Raw genomic sequence first — 21,416 nt, 5'->3', positions numbered from 1 at the left:
GATCCCCAGACATACCACACATGTAATTGCTAAAGGAATAATCAAGCACGGCTTTATGAAAGAATTTCAGAAAGATTCGTCATAGCGTTTTTTTTAGAAGACTGGTCATAGTGTTGACCACCTGTGGTTTTGTAGTACATACATTGGATAAGTCGTTGCACTGCGTTAAACGTATACAGGTATGTTTGAATTACATTTTACATTCATGGGCTTATATAACTATAATCTCTTATATGTGTGTTGCAAAACATGCAACGCCGTTGCCTTAAAGTTTGATATTCTAGTTTTAATTTTAAACATATGTAGAAAGTGATTCACGTGCAACTAGTTTACTCATAACACATCGTTTAAAGAAAAAGAGTAAAAATGTTACATGATTTTATTATGCTTGGAATGTCGACAATTCTACAAACTACATAAACACGTATGACAATGTGTTAATCTCTCTGTTTGCCTTCCCAAAATGCTTTCAAATCAGATACCACATTTCTTTAAATACGTATTTATGTAGGCGTTTCTGTTACAGTTGGCGTACGCATATAAACATTTTCAACGACTGAACATGGGAAGGATTTTTGTATTGCTTCTGTTTGTGATATGCTTTGACGTCATCCTATCACAAGGTACCATGGATGACTTGGTGAGACTGAAGAATACTCTGTTCCAGAACTACACCAAGGACTTCCGGCCTGTTTATAACATGAGTGACCCGATACACGTGACACTCGATATGTTCCTGATCTCTATTTTAGACTTAGACGAAGTAACCGGTACAATCACCCTAAACTGTGGTCTCACATTGGTTTGGACTGATTACCGCCTTGCCTGGAACCCAAACGAATTCGGTATCACCTCCTTCGTGTTTAACTCGTCAAATGTGTGGAAACCGCGAATTTACATTACAACATCAGCTGACGATTTGTCGGATTTCTCTTACGACGCTTTCGATGTAAGGGTGAATTCTAACGGCACGGTATTTGCGTCACCAGGTCGACATGTAAAGGCTAGTTGCAGCTTCGACATGACCAGATTTCCGACTGATTCACAAACGTGTGTCATGCAAATTGCGTCATGGATATTCGCAGCTTCTGAGATGGTATTCATCATAGCACGACCACAAATCAACATGGTTTACTATAAACCTAATGGGGAGTGGGATATTGACTGGACGTCTGTCACAAACAACACTGATTTCGGATCTTACTATTCTGTTTTAGACTTTTCAATACATCTGACAAGACGTTCTGCATACTTTATTATATCCATGACTATACCAGTGCTACTCCTTTGCTTTCTCAACCCGTTCGTGTTTTTCTTGCCCACCTCCTCAGGAGAGCGGATTTCCTACACAATCACCATGTTCCTGTCGTTGGCCGTATTTATGACACTTATCGGAGAAAATATGCCAAAGGTTTCAGATCCGATGGCAGGGATTTCCTATTTCCTCTTCGTGGCTATGTTGTACAGTTGTCTGCTGATCGTGTTGACGATATTCACCCTGCGTTGTGGCGCTAAGAACGATAAACACAGGTTCCCTGGATGGTTGTTGCGGTTAGCCTCACGAAAAGCATTTCACAAATCAGTCAACAGCATCAATAAAGTAGATGACGCCAATAAAGTCAAAATTGTCCAGGTGATGGAGTATGGTAATGCACCTGAGGAGACAATTTCTCACGGAGACGAAGAACTACAAAAGACTGTGAGGAAGGAGGACATAATGCGTTTCATTGACAGAAGTCTTTTTTACATAACATTCTTAATACTGGTTGTTATTTGTGTCGTTTTTAGCTTTTACTTCTGGTTTTAATCTGAAAGGCATGTCGTAATTATAATTCCAGATTTCATTTTGACGCCAAATAGATATTTGACTGGTTCGGATTTCTCCTTTTTTCTTACATCTGTAAGTGAAAGATATATTATGAAATCGAAATTCCAAATATTTCATGTTTTATTATTTTTTTACTTAAATAAAGGGTTATTAATCAGTTAATTCTATATTGGCCCAGTTATGAGGCCAAGGTATGCAGGTCGAGGGCCAATGTGACAGACCGAGGCCTTATGACTTGGTCAATGTGGAATTAGCTGATTAATAACACTTTTATTGATTAACTACTTGTATAATATTGGCAGTCTATAATCTTAAAATAATAAACATTAACTGTTTAAATTAAAAAAAAAAAAAAATAACAGTTATTTCAAAATATTGTTCAGTTGATGTCTCGCTCCACTGAGAATGAACCGTGCGTCCCGAGTAGGCGACTATAAATGACCACGCTGACAACATCTACCAAGTGCACCCGTGTACTGGAGTACACGTGCCAGCCTTCTGCTGCTCTTGCCGCACAAGACAAGTTATCCCCGCTCCTACTGCGAACCGCGGGAAGATTTTATTCTTCCTGTGCTTAAGACATACACTGACTGTACTTCGCTTTTTTCTGTGGAGGCATTACATTAATATTTATGGTACCTCCTGAGATATTTGCACCATTGAACAAGGCATGTCTTCGCCATTATTGGCGGAGCTGTCGGATGGTTTGCGGTCTATTTCCGTTGTCAATGAAGCGTTCCTGAAAGTGATGTTAATCACCGCCGATAAGTATAGACATGTTCCGAATACTATGGCGTGCGTTCGATTGGCGCCTTATCGATATTGGGCCAGTTTCTCCCGTATTGGCCCAGTTCTTCGGTATTGGCACAGTTTCTCCCATATTGGCACAGTTTGTTTTGATGTCAATTGGGCAGTTATCTCATATTATTGTCAATAAACAAGTAGTTAATTAATATAAGATAGAGCTATACTGAGAAAAGGCATAGAAGCTGCATGTGTATAGAATATAATTATGAGTCACATTTGCACATTTTGTTGCGGCTTTTGTTTACCTGTGTATATATATATAAGACTTTCTTTATGGATACTTAAGTAGTGCTTATTTACGCGAGGCGTTTAAGAAGGTGTATCTAGAATCAGTATCGTGCTTTGTATTCAGATAAGTGTATTACCTGCATCACGTTATAAAATATACTCATAACATCAATCGCGCTGTTTATTTTCTTCCTCACTGTCTGACAAATTACTACCTTTTTGCAACAAACGACAATGTAGTAGCTAGTAGTTTGGAGTAAATGAAAGAATTTTCGGATAGTGGTCGGTGCAGATGAGTAGAGGGGATATTACTGTATTATTTTCTTATTATGAGACGTTGTATAGGTACTATCTTATTCCGATCTCGTTACATATATGTCTGTTAATACTATTATATCATATCAAGTTACAATTTCATGTCAAGAAAGTACATGCATTTTTATATATATTCATTAAGCCTAATTGTAGAAAGACGGATCTATGAGGCAAGGGAAGCAATCCATACCACGTGCTACCCGTGTATGTGGGTTGAATCTTCGGACACTAAAACAGACGAGAGAGAGAGATCATTCAAGTTTCCTGGTTTATTTCTAGCGGAACATAGATAATCATATGATTGGATAGTTACACATCTTTCTCATGTTCTTTATTCGACGATGTATATGCATTCATTTCATGTCAACAAATTACATGCATTTTTACGATGGCCGACAAGAGCCTGGCAAAAAGAGAAGATTTTTCATATTTTTTTGTACCATGGTACACTTTTATATGGTACACAAAGAGATTAAAATTCAAATCTTTGTGTATCATGTAAAAGTGTACCATGGTACACAAAGATATGAAAGCAGAAATAAAATCAACCCGTTGTTTTTGTATCTTTCTGTACAAAAATAACGGCCGAAAACAGCCATGGTACAGAAACATATGAAACCATCAGACGAAATGGTTACTAAGTATGACAAATTACACCCTGATAAGGCTGTCATCACATACAATGAAATGTTATCGCACGGAATGTCTTTTATTTTTATTCAAATGAGCTACCAAACTATTACTTACTCATTTAGATTAAAATCAACTATTCAATATCCTTTACCGAATTTTATAAATGTTTTACGTTAAAAAGGAAGTAATTATGGATTATTTTTCTAATACTTTCATTTCTAATGTATTCTATCTACTTCAACTTCTCAAATGAAAGAAACTCCAAATCAGTTGAAAACGCCGACGGAGTCCGTAGGGGACAAGGGGACAATCAATTTAATTACTTCGAAGGATAAATAGTCTGCCTTTTTATAAAAAAAATAATGGGGGGGGGGGGGGGGGGGATGATCTAGTTGTACGATTCTTTTATAATCTGGACATCTATCAAAACAAGGGAAATGACAAAAATATACAGATGTCGTTTATACCTTTTCGAGACCCTGCCAAGGCCCCAATACACAATTGAAACTAACTCCGTTTTTCATCAGATGTGATTAATGAACTTCACGACTTGTTTCGACGTTGTAATAAGGGCTTCACTATTCGAGGTCAGTTCTGGTCATAGTGTCCGATAACAACATTCTGATGCTCTGGTGTTACACTTTTTTCATATCTATTTGCACCGTAGGTGGTACAAAAAGAAATGAAATAAGTGTAACGCGGTACTAAACGGAGAGAAGCTTTCATATTTTTTTGTACCGGGCAAAAGTGTACCACGGTACAGAAAATTTGAACATTCAAATCATTTTGCCGGCTGATATCGGCTGGTGATACATATACATGTGAAAGTAAAGAGTTTCTTTGTAAAGTTGTTTATAATCTTTATGTGCCATGGTACAGTTTTACATGGTACACAAAGATTTGAATTTTCATATCTTTGTGTACCATATAAAAGTGTACCGTGGTACAAATAGATATGAAAAATCATATATTTGTGTCAGGCTCTTGTCGGCCATCGTACATTTTTATATATTCATTAAGATTAATTGGAGAAAAGTCGGTGGGTTTACAAGGCAAGGGAAGCAATCCATACCACGTGCTACCCGTGTTTGGGGGTGGAATCATCGGACACTAAAACAGACGAGAGAGAGAGAGATCATTCAGGTTTCCGGTATATTTATGACGGAACATAGATGATCACATGGTAACATAACATATTGAATGAAAAACATGATTTCTGATTTCTGGAATCCATGGTAACCAATAAAACACTGTTTTATATGGTTACCCATAGCAACCAATGTCATCTCAAGTAACAACATATTGTCATACTACAAGTAATAAGATATGATTATTGTATCATATTGGAGTATTAATATTTTGTTTTACTTATTTTTATAAGAATCGAAACAATATTGACTAGAACCATACAATCTCATCTACTGACAGTTTTTAAAATTACATCCCTGTACAATCTATCTACTGACATTTCCTCAAATTTGTATTTGAAACCACAGAAATATTGAACAAACAAAAAAATATTCCCTAAGACAATATCATATACACATTGCTGAAGGGTAATACTTTCATACATACATTCATGATAAAACAGTATAATCTTAATTTTGACTAGATTTACTGCACCAAAACAACTAATATCAATTCAATTTCGCATTACATTGACTAAACGTTAAATATTGCTGTCAGATTAACCATACAGACTGTTAATGCTCCCTAATAAGTAATCACTGACCTAAAGTATTATTTGATATGAGTGATATAGGCATAATATTCATAGTTCCATTCGAACAGATTTAACATTGTAATAACTTCAATAATTCTAGATGACAACTTCAAAAGATCTTAACATAACTCAACTTTTGGTAAAGTACATTTAAAATTATTTAATGACCCTAATTAAACTATATCACACTGCATTTGCCTAGCTATTCAATTAAATTGAAATAGTTTCGTATATGACAATCGGCCCTGTTGACAAAATATCCTATCTCAACAAGTTGTTATTACACCTGTTTTGTTTACATATGGGCGCAGCCATATTTGACTGAGGCATCATGGTCTAACTGTTACTAAAAATAAGCACTTATGCGCCAACAACTGTAAAAAGTGAAAAAGTAAGGTTTAACTCGTAAGATCGCGTACTTAAATTGCTCTACAACTCGTACCGATCCTATCCTATAAAATCAACATATTTCTACAAATCTATGAGACACAACCCTGTTTTCGTGTCTCTTCGAATGCTCAGCAAAATGTCGAATTTCCGAATATTATCACTAATTTCACATGCAGAATATGGTTTATATAGATTACCCGTACATTTCTTACTCACAGTAAACTGTTCATAATACATGACAAGGCTTTTGAGAGTAGAACCTACCTTAAACAAACGAGAGGAGATCATTCAAGTTTCCAGGTTTATTCATGGCGGAACAAAGATGATCACATGACCGCTCTGGCGGCAAAATACCAAGAAACCCAAGTTGTCTCCCTTTGCCCACTTCAATGGTAAAGCTGTACACTACTGACTTAACAGGATTATCAATTGGAAAAAATACTAATGCATACACAAATGGGGATTATCTACCCTTATTCATTTTTAGAAAAGTGTTTGTCTGGTATTGCTATGTGTGATGCGTTTTGATTACCTCTATTCCTGTGGTCATGTCACCTCCGGTGCAACGAGTTCATCATTGAAATACTTACATAGTCTTTTAATCACATTAAACATGAATATCAAATGAAGCGATTGCATGCTTCATTTAAGTAATCTGAACTTGATAACCACAAATATTATTTGTATTCCTAACTTTTCAAAAGATATGTTATATAGGATGCATAGGGGGTCACCATAAATCTGGAGTGATATACATATAATAAAACCAGTTAAAATCTAGGTAGACTATATTTCATTTCTTTAAGATGTGTACATATTTGTATGTTAACATGAAATATATGCGAAACACAAGAAGAAAAACCTATGTGTTTGGTATGCTGATTAATGTGTTCATAAAACAATTGGCCAGGCTTATAAATGTACGAATACAGACTATGTCAATATAAAAGTTACACAAAATTGTTGAAAGCGGCATTTTTTAACTACTTGCATCAATAAACGGTAATGACACAGCCTAAATTTTACATTATTGTCTCCAAGGTTCCTGATGTAAAGGACTAGGGGCGTTAAGGGTCATTTTCGGGCTCACCGGGGATTGGGAATTAGTTGTTATATTCGTAATCAGGAATAAATGAAGTGCGTAAATATGAAATTTCAAATTTATTCGACAACTGGTTTATGAGATATGGCATTACAAAGAATGATATAAAACCGCAATTTCATATTAAAATGCATGAATATCTAAACACTCTTCAATTTTTGAAAGCCTCCGCATGCAACAAACAAATAGATATTTGACATGCTTAAAGATTGTCAAAGCAATGTTTGTTTGTCACATGCGGAGCCTTTCATTTATGCATGCTAACTGTCCAAAAAATCCATAGTTTGGCTATTCCTGCATAGCAACGCACATTCGTTGCTATGGTAGGGCAATTACGCATGTGCATTAAAGAAAAAAAAGCACCAAGAAAGATAGCCCCGATTAACTGATATGATATTTATAACAGAAATTGGTAAATATATTCTAGCTGAAATTTTACTTATTATTAGACCGAAAATACCCCATATGCTTGAACTGAATTAAAAAAGTTCTCTTCTTAGGGGATCTGTTAACCAAATTTAATATGCTGCCCCAATTGAATCTACATTATCATTCCGGTCTCTTTGATACCTTTTATACACTTGAGAGTGTCTCTTGCGATTCCTAATCGTCAAGGGACATCTTCTTCGTATCACATTAGTTGTTTGGAAGACACCAACCATTAAAAACACAGATAAGCTGAATTGTGTTTATGATATATTGTAATGAAATTGAGTTAATTACATGAACACTAATTTGTTGCGTTTGTTAGAATGGTATTACCAGAGGAGTCATTGCCGAGGACAGACATTTACCAGTGTTCTATGTTTGTGAGTTGGAATTTTAGGTAAAGATGTAATATATGCCTTGGTTAGAATTTTGGATTGAGATGCAATATTTTTGCAAGGTAGCATTTAAGGTAGTGATTAAATAAGTTTGTGAGTTAAATGTTTAAATAGAAATGTAATATATTTGCAAGTCTGGCGTTTCAGATAAATGCGTTTTAGATAGAGATGTTATATGTTTGTGAGTTAGCGTTTCAGATAGAGAAGAAATATGTTTGTGAGTTAGTGTTTCAGATAGAGATGTAATATGTGTGTGATTTTGCGTTTCAGATAGAGAAGCAATATGTTTGTGAGTTAGTGTTTCAGATAGAGATGTAATATGTTTGGAAGTTATGCGTTTCAGATAGAGAAGCAATATGTTTGTGAGTTAGTGTTTCAGATAGAGATGTAATATGTTTGTAAGTTATGCGTTTCAGATAATGATGTAATATGTTTGTGAGTTAGCGTTCACAGATAATGATGTAACTAAAATTATGTCAATACTTTGGACTAGGTTTTGTAGCAGGACGAGTTTAATCATCGTTATTATAAGAGTTACCTCCCTTGGTATGTATCCTCCGTCCATTTCATAGATTTTCCACCATATAATGTGCATTAAATACTTTAAAAATAATACGGAGTCAATGACATGTAGATGAAGAAATGTGTAAGAGACTATTCACTAACAGGTTTTCATTGCGACAAAGCGAAATATGAATTCGTGGTCTGAAAACCGCGGCACTTCTGCAAGAAGATAGGGGTAACCTGCCTATCGTTTGGACGAATAATTTGATTTGGACAAGGGAAACCTCATCGGTGTAATGTATTTTGATTTTCGTAAGGCTTTTGACCTTGTTGACCATAAGATACTACTCCAGAAAATGAAAATATATGGATGCTCTGAAAATTCCATTATGTTTTTTACCTCATACCTTTCAAACATATTTCAGAAAGTATCTTTCAAAAGTTCTTTAAGTGATGCCTGTGAAATTACAACTGGTGTACCTCAAGGTTCCATAATTGGCCTTTGATGTTTTTATTATATGTCAATGATCTGCCATTCTGCTCAAAACATTGTGAACTTTTTATGTATGCAGATGATACTTCAATGCAGAAAACAGACACAAATTTGGAATCATGTCTACAAACGGATTTTAATCATGTAAAGAAATGATGTGATGTCAACAAAATGGTCATAAATACTGATAAAACCAAAGTAATGTTAATTGGAAGTAAGCAAAAAAAAACAGAGACTAAAGAAAAATCTAAATATTATAGCTGAAAATTCAAACTTGGAAGTCGTACAAAATGAAAAACTGTTAGGCGTTCGTATTGATGACACCCTAACTTGGGAAAAACATGTACAAGACGTCCTAAAGAAACTTAATTATAAAATTTATCAACTATGTAGAATAAAGAAATTCTTACCAGTATCGGCAAGAATCACTTTCCACAACTGTTTTATACTACCATATATTGACTTTTGCTCGAACGTTTGGGGACATTGCTCTCAAAAACTGGTACACAAACTTGAAAGAATTCAAAAACGAGCACTGCGGATTATACTAGATGCCGACTATACTGTTCCCGGTGCACAGCTGTTTGTAAAACTAAAATGGCTGCCTTTTACGTACAGAGTTGAATATAACGAATGTGTTCTGATGTTTAAAGTAATAAACAAGCTATGTCCAAATTACCTAGACTGCAATACTCTTGTGAGCAATGTCCATACTATCCAAACCAGGTCAGCTGCGGCAGGTAGATATGTTGTACCCAAACACAAAACGGAAAAATTCAAAAGCTCTTTTAAATATAATGGACCGACACTCTGGAACAATTTGCCAACCACTGTCTCTAAATGCCAATCACTAAACAGTTTTAAGTTCGAGTGCAAAAAACATCTCAATGTAATCTATAAAGACAAGTGTAAAGAAAATTAAAAATCTGCACCCCCTTTCCCTCCTGAAATATCTATCTGCTGTAGTACCTGGAATATGACACACGTGTATCTAAATGAAGTTTTAGAATTTATCTTAATTACTATTCCTAATGCCCTAATCAACACTTTGGTATTAACTCACGCTACATTAGCGTATATTCTGTAATTTTTTACCCTTTGTCACAATGACATGTATGTATATTAGACGCATTATGCGTTTCTTAAATCTTCTAAAATGCAGCATGAGAATTTATGCATAGCATGATATTTAGCCAACTTTTTACTTTCCAATACACGTGTGACATATTTTATTGTAAGCCTGTGTGATATCACATACCAATATATCTGTGATATGTATTACGTAGTTTTGTAAATGGATACAGGATGCAGGAGTGTGTTGTTGTTTTTTGTTTTTTGTTTTAAAGATAATACAATGTTTTATTACCTGTGATATATTACTTAATTTCTTATGTATGTACGTGTATGTCATATACATGTTGTAAATATTGTATATTTTATGTCGACCACATGTGAGACGAGTCATTGACTCAATGTGTTATCGAATTTAAATAAAGTCTATTATTATTATTATTATTATTATTAAAACATTCCGCTTAAAGCAGCATTTTAGTGTTAAAAGTGAACCTCGAAATCTTCAAGTGTGACGTCAGCATATAATATCAAATTAAGACGACGATGGTGTTTAATTATAAATATATACATTGCCACTTTACCCAACACCAAGGCTAGTTCCGTGTTATGAGACTAAAACACAGGCGTAGTGATATCTCCACGGGACCGACTAACTACCCGATAGGTATACCCCTCCGCACTTGCAAGCAGATCAGAGAAAACAACATCACTATGATTCTTTTATATTTACCATTTATGCTAGACCATTATAAAATGTGAATTGAATATATTGATTAATTTGATTATGGAAAAAGTATCGATATTTTTGTGTTTATTGCCACGAACTATATTTTTACGGGAAAAGTCACAAGAAAACATTCCGTGAGATATTCCTAGCACTGTTCCACCTCTTGCGAAACACCGCAAAATTCGAATTTTAAAAATGCTTTGTGAGCTTAGAAATGGAAATTAAATAAATGAAAAATGTAAATTTTAACATACAACAGCATAATGTTCCTTGTTATGGTCCTATAACACTGAACAGGATTGCAAACAAATAATAATTTAGTTTATTTTTAATCCTGATCCGTGTTATATGACCATAACACGGAACAGAATGCTGTTTAATGCTTATAATAATTATATATTTAATCGGAACTCTTTTTTAAGGTTTTCTTACAATGGGTATGACGCACAACTTTGACTTTTTCTCAAAATCAATGGTTGCCTTGCCTCTCTCTTCCGTCTTTCACACAGGGTAGGCCGTCCTTAAATGATCATAGCTGTTGATAGGACGTTAAACAATACCAAACTAAACCAAACCCTTCCGTCTACAGTTAAAATGATTTGGCTTGCTGTTTAGATTAATCTTAAACACGGTTCAGTAGGTATATAATGCCGTACTTTCTCGAGAGGTTCTAACGAGACTTTCATTCATCATAGCGAATTGCGAAGATATTCTGGTGATGTAAAATATTAAGCATTGTGTTGCATAAATTGACGTCAAGATCAGTTTAAGAAAACAGGTCTAGCAGCATTTTAGTGGATGAATTGGAGTTGAATATGTTTGTTGTTTAAATTCATGTTTGTAGACACTCAAATCAGTTGCATCCTTACTGCATGGAGTCGGTTAGGGTTTCATGTTGAATATGAATGCAACAGATTGGCTTTTTACGGGGATGGATTCCTCAAAAACATCCATTCAATACGTACATTTTGTATACTTACATTAAAACATTTATTGTTATTGATATTCGTATACAATAACTCTTTGGTATTTGCGATTTTCAAATGTAAGTATCGTCCGTGTTAAAGATATTCATGGAACAGCCAAACGTCTATAGGAATTGTGTGTGCGTGTGTGTATAGGATGTAATGTCTTCTCCACAGCCAGAATACTACAAAGTCTAGGTCGACACCACCGAAAGGAACGAGTAGGGAAGTGAAGAACAAGTTATAGATCCAAAGTGTTGTTTTGTCTATTGTTATTTGCCACCTGGAATAACAAAGAAGATACTGCTGGAATTAAAACGGTTTTACCAATTTGACTCCTCCAGCTATACGGTTGCACTGTGCAGACATAAACGGTAGTCATCTTGTACTTGAATACCCCAAGCTAGTTGTTGAACTACGTAACCCAGTGTAATGGTCGGCGAAACATCCGGGGATCCAATGATGTAACGCTCAATGGAGGCTTGTCATTTTAATCACATGTTATGGCCACATAAATTCACACTAACACCACTGCCGACTATAAACGTCATCAAAAACTGAACTAAACTCGGCTTTCCGTCAACACTGATCACCTTTATAGCCTTTGCTATTTAATTTGTGTTACCCTGTAATGTTCATATTGAGACCGGATGCGCGCCAACAGCACCAGGAGAACATACAATAGCACGTAATTCGTTTGATATTGCTGGTATAAACGAAAGTCGAAGGCCTTAAAGGAGTTTCGATGTCATTGAATGTTTGTTTCGTCAAAATACATCGTTCTTTCATTTCTAGTGATATAAGATTAATATTTTGCGCTGTTGATGTATTATTGAAAATAAATGTATACTTGTTTTATGTTTGATATCTTCATTGGCAGATATGAAGTTTTTATTTAAATGCACATAATAACTATGTGTTTTAAGTAAATATATTTCTTTCCATATAATTCAGTAACTATGCCATCATGCCTTAAATTAATGAAATAAAATCTCGGAAACGGATTTATATAAGTTATTTCAACTTGTTTCCGGATCCAATTCTTGTGTACTATGTATGTCATTTGATGTAATGCAACCTAATTTGGAATGAAATAAAGTTTATATTTAATGACCACGGGAGTTGTTCACCTTGTCGCGGAATGGTGAGGGAAGATCAGACTTGGGACATCAACGAGACGGCACTCCTGTTGAGACAGCGCTCAATGATTTGCCTGTGGAACTGTGTTCAAATCGTTGGACTGTGTGTCTGGGCCCAGACTGTGTGACCGTCGTTTGCATATGTGTTATGTGTTCTTGTGTAATGTAAATGTAATTATTCAGAGTGGGTTTCGCGCCATTTGTCACGTGTTTTACAATCACTGTAAATTGTTCACAACATATATTCTATTTTTAACGTGTATTGCTCAATCAGAGCCCTTGGAATTAATTGAGTAATTAACTTTATCCTGTTGTATTCCCAAAAAGTTCTTTCCAGTGTGTTTTTGAAATCGAGCCGGTAGAGGCGCCGCTGGAATTTGAACGTAAACATAGCGCAGGGGCTTGTGATCCGGAGCTGCGAGTTCACGAGTGACTTAAAATTGCGATTGTTTAATTGTACCAATTGTCTGACTGTTCGGGTTTACAAACATGTACTCGAATATTTTATTATACATACTATTTTCACGTTGTATGTTGTAAACAAGCAGTGAGGGTAGTCCTCGTTATTTTTGTGATTTTTTTTACGCATTAAGCAACGTGGTTGGTGACATTACTCGCCTTTTCCCTTGCCTACTGTATTAACTTGTAGTTATAATTTAGTTTGTTATAATTTTAATTCAATTCAGAATGTGAAATTATAATTTATTGTTTACATATACATATATTATTTTGCTCATTTTCTCATGTAACGTGTACATGTTTTGTCTGTATTGGTTGCTGACTCCAGAGAAAATAATTTTGCAAATTACCCGCACCCAAACAATTTGACTTTGAAATATATTATAAAACGTGGTGCTAAAATCTCTGACTTGGACACACTGCTTTTCAATGAGTTGAGAACTGTTCAAACCAACACACAACTAGTTGTTAAAATAGCTGCTGGTATCAATGATCTTTTGCTATTAGAGAAATTTTCTGGAGGAAGTGTTATCAGACCAGAAGCATTGTCAGCAGAGAATATTCATCAGCAACTTCAGAATTTCAGGCAGGAAATAATTGACATTTGGCCGCAGTCTGCAGTTAGTTATAAAACCATCCTACCAGCCTCATTTTAGAAATGTCATGAAGACCGGCGTGCCATTACCATTATAACAAACACCGTCTTAGCGGAGTACCAGCAGGAGCATAACTCCATTATGAATGAGAAAAATACTGGAATAAGCAATTTGAACAACACTGGTGGGTGTATCACAGTACCTTGGGACACAGCGGTTGTAAAATTTCACAAGAAGCGTAGAGGACGTCTAAGGATAACTGAAACAGTTGTGACCTACAATTTCACTCTCTGTATGACGAACTAGATGCAATTTCAACAAAACAGTGGTTTGATAGACTTATCGCTGTTTTTCACACAGAGTCGTACAAAATACACTCTTCTGGAGGGTTTCGATATCATCAGAAGACAGTGAGGCAGATGACAACGACAGGCCCTGGAAAAGGAGGAAAACAGATAACATTGAAATTTGAAGTGTGGTTGGTGGTTTTATCGCCTTTCCCCCTTCAAGGCTCATGGATGGCAGACCTGTTTGTGTTTCCTAGTGCGGTTGGTGATTTATTCGCCTATACCCCTATCCAACATCAATACAGATCCGCCATATTGTTATATTAAACTTGTCGGCATAGACAAAAACAATCAGTCAATTTACAGCCTGGCTTGACAAACAGAGAATGGATTTGGAACAATGGTCTAGTGGTTTTCAAAAGTGTCTGTAGTCTGTAATAACTTACTACAACATCATTGTCGCTAACGTCAGTTTTTCTTCATTACCGTGAGAGTAATGGTGCCTACGTTAAAACTGCCTATATGAAAAAACAGGAAAGAAAATAAATGGTGCAACAGCTTAATGGTGATGTTTTCAAGGTCGTTCTGTCAGGTGGCCTAAGGTCAAACAAACATTTTTTGTTTGTTTCCAAGAACCCTATCCTCCTTATCTTTTTGTGCCTTCCCTAAATATTTTAAGTCATTTTTCAAAGAAGCCTTGTAAAATTTAAGATCAATCTCCTACACAAACCATATCAACATTATTCTTAAAAAATAATTCGATTTGGCCGCCTATGTACCCATTTGTTTTTTCAAACATGTTACAGAAAGCACATATGTTTGCCTTTTTGGCCTTAGTCGTGGACGCAGAATAAAAAATCAAAAAAATCTTTAAAGGCACCACAATATCCGTCTGCTACCTGCATTGGGATACATCAGGTCTGCTCTCCCCGAATCTACACATGTATTACAGAATATACCATATCATTGTTTCCCTTAGAATACCATTTACATTTCACGCGTGTGACGGAATACGTCAGGTTTACTACAAGTGAAACGTTAGTTTGGCCTACCAATGACAATTTCTGAGCATTCACGTAGGCTGACCTTGTAACAAATAACAAAACGTGATTTTAATGAGTAATAATAAAGATAAACGAAGGAAATATAATCAACAAAAGTGTTCTGAGTGTAACAAATTCAGCAGGTCTAAACCAGGATTTGAACCCAGTACTTCATATTGTTTTAACAATCGCTCTAATTGATTGAGCTACCCGGTTAACGAGAGTGTGCTGTCCCAGTTGAAATACAGCTTTACCCAAACGGATGCACAAGGGAGGTAACTGTATATAGGAACAAATCACAGTAGAGCAGGACTAGGATCCTAAAACAAATATTCACTCGACGTGTCAAGGGATTAACCATGCCACAAAAAATATGATAAGACGGAAAGAAAAGATAAAGATATAAATATCACAACAGGACTATATATCATGGTATACATGACATTTACACAGAGAATCATTTCTGATCAGTGTTGGGAATCAATAGACAAATAATGAAAGAAGTTAAAGTCGGAACCAGAAATAATCTACTAATTGTGATATAGCGATATTGACTGTATATATTATCTATCTAAAATCCCTGTAGCATTTCAACAAAAAATCACTGACACCTCGACTGGAGGAAATAGATTATTGATCCCGCCCACAAGCTTCCAGGCGATTCTGATTTAGCGGCTGACTTTGCACTTCAGCGGACAGCCCGTCCAATTAACTAAAGGTCAACCTGATCGCGTCCCGCACACGCTTCAGCTATTTCCGTGTCTTTCACACGCTTGATGTATCCCGTTGTCACATATTTCTGTGGGGTAATATGTCATTGCACGCGCTAAAGGGTTTTATATAGGACCAGGTGTAAAAATTAACGGGATAAGCGGCTAATTGAGTTATTTTATAACACCATCACTATCAATTGTTTCTTGGACAATATTGACAAGCGAATGACATTTTACTATGTTTTGTATTTAATTCAAATAAAGTATTGCCAACGTTTCAATCAGCGATGTGAAAAATTTGGTATGGTTTTCAGGAATAAAACACGTTCCTTGTATTTAAACCCTCATTGTTGAAGCCAATTTTTACGTTGAGTATTCAGATACCTTATTGTGGAAAAGGACAGAATCCTTTAAGAACATCTATCTATGCTATTGTCTCCTACGTACTTTCCCCCTAAGCAACTATAGTGAGCCCACTGTGAGAATATTGTGACCTGGCGGGATGCCATCCTAATGTACTAAGGTTAAGACAGTTCAGTGGGTGACCCTTGAGTTACCCTTTTAGCCGTGGACATCCCATGACCTTTCGAGGACGCAAATACTGAACAAAGCAATCAATCTTCGGATATGCTGAACAGCACGCATTGCTTTTTTGTTTTCATGTGGTTTTAAGTCAAGATCATACGAAGTCTGGTACCCCGGGGGACTCCGTCGAAAGGGAAGCAGTAGGTAAGATAGAACAGAATAAGTATAGATCCCAAGTATTGCGATAGAAGCAGCATGTCAATTGTTGTTTCTTCACAATGTCATCATAACAGAAGGCAAAGAAGAGAGATTCTGGTTCAGCAGGGGTTCTCCACATTACTCGCCTGTGATTCAGCAGGGGTTCTCCACATTACTCGCATGAGATTCAGCAGGGGTTATCCACATAACTCGACTGTGATTCAGCAGAGGTTCTCCACATTACTCGCCTGTGATTCAGCAGGGGTTCTCCACATTACTCGCATGAGATTCAGCAGGGGTTATCCACATAACTCGACTGTGATTCAGCAGGGGTTCCACACATAAGTCGCCTGTGATTCAGCAGGGGTTCTCCACATTACTCGCCTGTGATTCAGCAGGGGTTCCACACATAAGCCGCCTGTGATTCAGCAGGGGTTATCCACATAACTCGACTGTGATTCAGCAGGGGTTCCACACATAAGTCGCCTGTAATTCAGCAGGGGTTCTCCACATTACTCGCCTGGGATTCAGCAGGGGCTCCACACATAAGTCGCCTGTGATTCAGTAGGGGTTCTCCACATTACTCGCCTGGGATTCAGCAGGGGCTCCACACATAAGTCGCCTGTGATTCAGTAGGGGTTCTCCACATTACTCGCCTGTGAATTAGCAGGGGTTATCCACATAACGCGACTGTGATTCAGCAGGGGTTCTCCACATAGCTCGACTGTGATTCAGCAGGGGTTCCCCACATAAGTCGCCTGTGATTCAGCAGGGGTTCCCCACATTACTCGCATGAGATTCAGCAGGGGTTCTCCACATAACTCGACTGTGCTTCAGCAGGGGTTCTCCACATTACTCGCATGAGATTCAGCAGGGGTTATCCACATAACGCGACTGTGATTCAGCAGGGGTTCTCCACATAGATCGCCTGTGATTCAGCAGGGGTTCTCCTCATTACTCGCCTGTGATTCAGCAGGGGGTTCCCCACATAGGCCGCCTGTGATTCAGCAGGGGGTTCCCCACATAGGTCGCCTGGGATTCAGCAGGGGGTTCTCCACATTACTCGCATGTGATTCAGCAGAGGTCGCCTACATAAGTCGCATGTAATCCACAGGGGTTCTCCACATTACTCGCCTGTGATTCAGCAGGGGGTTCCCCACATAGGTCGCCTGTGATTCAGCAGGGGTTCCCCACATTACTCGCCTGTGATTCAGCAGGGGTTCTCCACATAACTCGACTGTGATTCAGCTGGGGGTGTCCACATTACTCGCCTGTGATTCAGCAGGGGGTCTCCACATTACTCGCCTGTGATTCAGCAGGGGTTATCCACATAACTCGGCTGTGATTCAGCAGGGGTTCTCCACATAAGTCGCCTATGATTCAGCAAAGGTTCTCCACATTACTCGCATGTGATTCAGCAGAGGGCGCCTACATAAGTCGCATGTAATCCACAGGGGTTCTCCACATAACTCGACTGTGATTCAGCAGGGGTTCTCCACATAAGTCGCCTATGATTCAGCAAAGGTTCTCCACATTACCCGCATGTGATTCAGCAGGGGGTTCCCCACATAGGTCGCCTGTGATTCAGCAGGGGTTCCACACATAGGTCGCCTGTGATTCAGCAGGGGGTTCCCCACATAGGGCCCCTGTGATTCAGCAGGGGTTCCACACATAGGGCCCCTGTGATTCAGCAGGGGTTCCACACATAGGTCGCCTGTGATTCAGCAGAAGTTCCCAACATAGGTCGTCTGCATCCAGTGGGATACAACATGCCTCTTCCATCTGTTAAACATGCGCTGGTTAAAACACATTTGGATTAGGCTATTGAGTTTTCTTTCCGTGATTTAACGGAATGTTTTATTGATTTGTAAAATCCTTTTCCAAATACTCGATCACCCAATTCGATCAAAAATATGGTCTTGATTATTTAGTATACATTGCTACATTATTTCCATGCAATAGACCTTCAAAAACCGCATTCTGATACAAACATTCTTGACTTTCACATCAATACCTGGATAATAATAAAATAGGACGTTCAAACAATCAAGAGTAACCGAGCTTTTTAATGACTATAACATGCGTCGTTACCTCTGTCTGCATTCGTGAATTGAATCAATATCCCTGTTATGAGTCCCACGCATTGCGACATCAGGGAGCAGATTATTTTGAAACGTATCAGCAATATCCCGAAATGGTCCACATGTACAATAAGCTGTCTGGGAATGAACAATGGAAGTGTGCGTTTGACTTTTTGTTTATCATCTTGTCAGTGAAGCTTATCCAGATGGCGGAGACCTCACCATGAGTTCATGAACTTACAGAGAAAGAGTTAAACAACATTGAATTCAAACCATTTGAAATAGTACAGGTTCGGTTTCAATTGGTTCATAACCAATTATAAGATTTTAACAGCTTAGTTCAAGGACGTAAATTCATTTGTTAAATGTATGTCTCATGTGTGTATGTGTGCTGAAAGCGTCATATTGGTGTATTTACATTTGCTCTGCATCCTTCCATTGCAATGCATTGAAGAGGCAAATGTCGTTATGATACTATATCAACATTTGCTATCGTAACGTCATCAATTTATATTGTGACGTCATCAGTTTCTATTGTGACGTCATCTATTTCATTGTTGTCAATACTTAATTTGCTGTTCAAAGAACTTTGCGAAATAACTAGATAAAGCGTAACTTCTCTATTTATATGTAGAAATAAATAATGAATATTTTAGCAAGTATTGTTATGGTCCTATAACTAGGTTAGGGCACTTGTTCGGATAATTTTCATAATTTCCGCTTAGGTTTGTGGCGTTCCGATCATATCATTAGATTAACCTGTTTTGCTTAGTGAAAAATGATCACAATTATTCTGTAGCTACCAGACTTCAGTTATAATTCTTTGGCATTGAATAAATGCTCATATTTGACAACGAATTGGAATTTTAGTAGTTTTTCTGGTATGAGCAAAAAACAAAGCAGATCTAGAGTTTCCATGTGTGCTACTACTACCATGTTTTTCTGACATTCTAAATACGATGATATAACACACAAAGACCTGTCAGCAATATCAATGTGTGTTATAGGACCATAACAATATTTGCTAAAAGTGCAAAAGCGTGGATCTCATAACGACTTCAGAGTGCTACCTCATTGAAATTTCATGCTGAAGGCAAAGTTCATATTATTACACCTGGTCTCATTATACTGACAACTAAATGCTGACCAGGTTTTGTATATTTGTATACAGTATCTATTATAACAGTATTTCTAATGATGCGTGTATGGCACATAAACTAGTAGCCTGCTGATAGAGATCAGTTCCCGGGGTTGGCCGTACCCCTCTGTCTTGAATATATTTAGACACAATTTGTGTGAAATACTAGTTTAAAACACACAATCTATTGTAAATAAGATTTAAAACATTATAGACATTTTGTTTTGTTTTGCTGCATTTCAACATTGTTTCGGAACACTTTTGACATTGATTGTGAGTTTTTCTATCTTTAGATCTTCAGTATAATAAACATTTTACCATTAATGAGAATTCTAAGTAACCGTTTCAATTTGACTGCCTTATGGTTCGTAAAACTTATTGATTGTCAATTGTTCGATCTTTATATACTGTGATGAGTCCTTGATGGTCAAAACTGCCATATAGAGCGATACATGTAGCTTTCTTAATATAATTCATATTTTAATACATTCGTACTACCTAAAGACATACATTTTGCATTTATGTTTTATCTTAAAGAGCGTTGTATATCTATATTTTAACATGTCGATTGCACGTTCACTGATACGTTCGATACTGACATTTTGCGAACGGTTACATGTTTCATATTGAAATACTTTGGAATTATTACAACATTTATATATATATATCGTTCCTAGAAAATCAGCTTATTTTAATGTTTTCTATATAGAAAATACGGAAAATGTGCATCCGTAAAGAAAGTTTAAATTGTTAATTAAACCATATTATATATTGCTTTGGAGGTAAGCATTCCAAGCAAAACATCAGGATAAAATTAATTTAATTGCTCTTCTATTTTAAACTCTGCAAAGTAAATATTATATGTTTTGCAATGTATGGGCCATTATAAAATCATATTGCATTATACAAATTGCTACAAATATTTTTCAGTAAATAAGTAGTTGATCATGGTGACCAGCTCCTAGTGAAGGCTTTCTTCTTATTTTCATATATTCCCCAATGTTATGATAGCGATTATCAATGAAAACTGAATACATACGAGTCTGCAAGATGGTAACCAGGGCTAGACGACAGACTACTTGTCTGGGGGAACAAGAAGAGAAATCTTCAGCGGGCCTAGTCGTTCTATAAACTGATTTCCCGATTTTTTAGTCAAAATTCGACGTAACTTATTTTTATTAATAATAAGGAATAAAAGATTTTGCACACGGACTAGTACAATATTAAAGAGCTAGCCCGACTGACAAGTGCTTTTCAAGTTGATATTTTGCCTGGAATTTTACGTAATTATTGTTTTGTCTAAGTGCATAAAATTTAGTTCTACGAACATATGGAAGCCGTTAATAATGTGAATATCCCTGCAGAAACAGAAGTTGCATAATGTGTCGTCTGCTTACGAAACAAAAAACGATACCAACTTTAACAATCGGCTGCACCCATTGCAATTATCAGAATCTCATTCATCGCCACACAAAATCAATACGAAAAAAAAAAACAATCGCAGGAAATGAAGAAACAATAAAAACATTGGACAGACCTAATGAAACCCCTACTGGCTGTGGCACGTTTGTTTATTTATTTGTTTGGTGTTCAATGTCCTTGTGACAGCCAAGGTCCTATACAG

General features: G+C 36.7%; 1 protein-coding gene across 1 annotated transcript; it reads left to right on the top strand.

Moving 5' to 3' along the window:
- The first annotated feature begins 628 nt into the window (after positions 1 to 628).
- LOC110454476 (neuronal acetylcholine receptor subunit alpha-3-like) lies at positions 629 to 1,807 on the top strand. Its single transcript, XM_021503979.1, has one exon. The coding sequence runs from the start codon at positions 629 to 631 to the stop codon at positions 1,805 to 1,807; it is 1,179 nt and encodes a 392-aa protein (XP_021359654.1).
- The last annotated feature ends 19,609 nt before the right edge of the window (positions 1,808 to 21,416 follow it).

Source organism: Mizuhopecten yessoensis, unplaced genomic scaffold, assembly GCF_002113885.1.
Source record: "Mizuhopecten yessoensis strain PY_sf001 unplaced genomic scaffold, ASM211388v2 scaffold7901, whole genome shotgun sequence".
NCBI classification, from domain to species: Eukaryota; Metazoa; Mollusca; class Bivalvia; order Pectinida; family Pectinidae; genus Mizuhopecten; species Mizuhopecten yessoensis.
The sequence above is the reverse complement of the archived record's forward strand: the minus strand, read 5'-3'. Positions and strand labels throughout refer to the sequence as shown.

Excerpts from the sequence above, each read along its gene's own strand:
- LOC110454476 (XM_021503979.1), top strand. The coding sequence starts at position 629 with ATGGATGACTTGGTGAGACTGAAGAATACTCTGTTCCAGAACTACACC.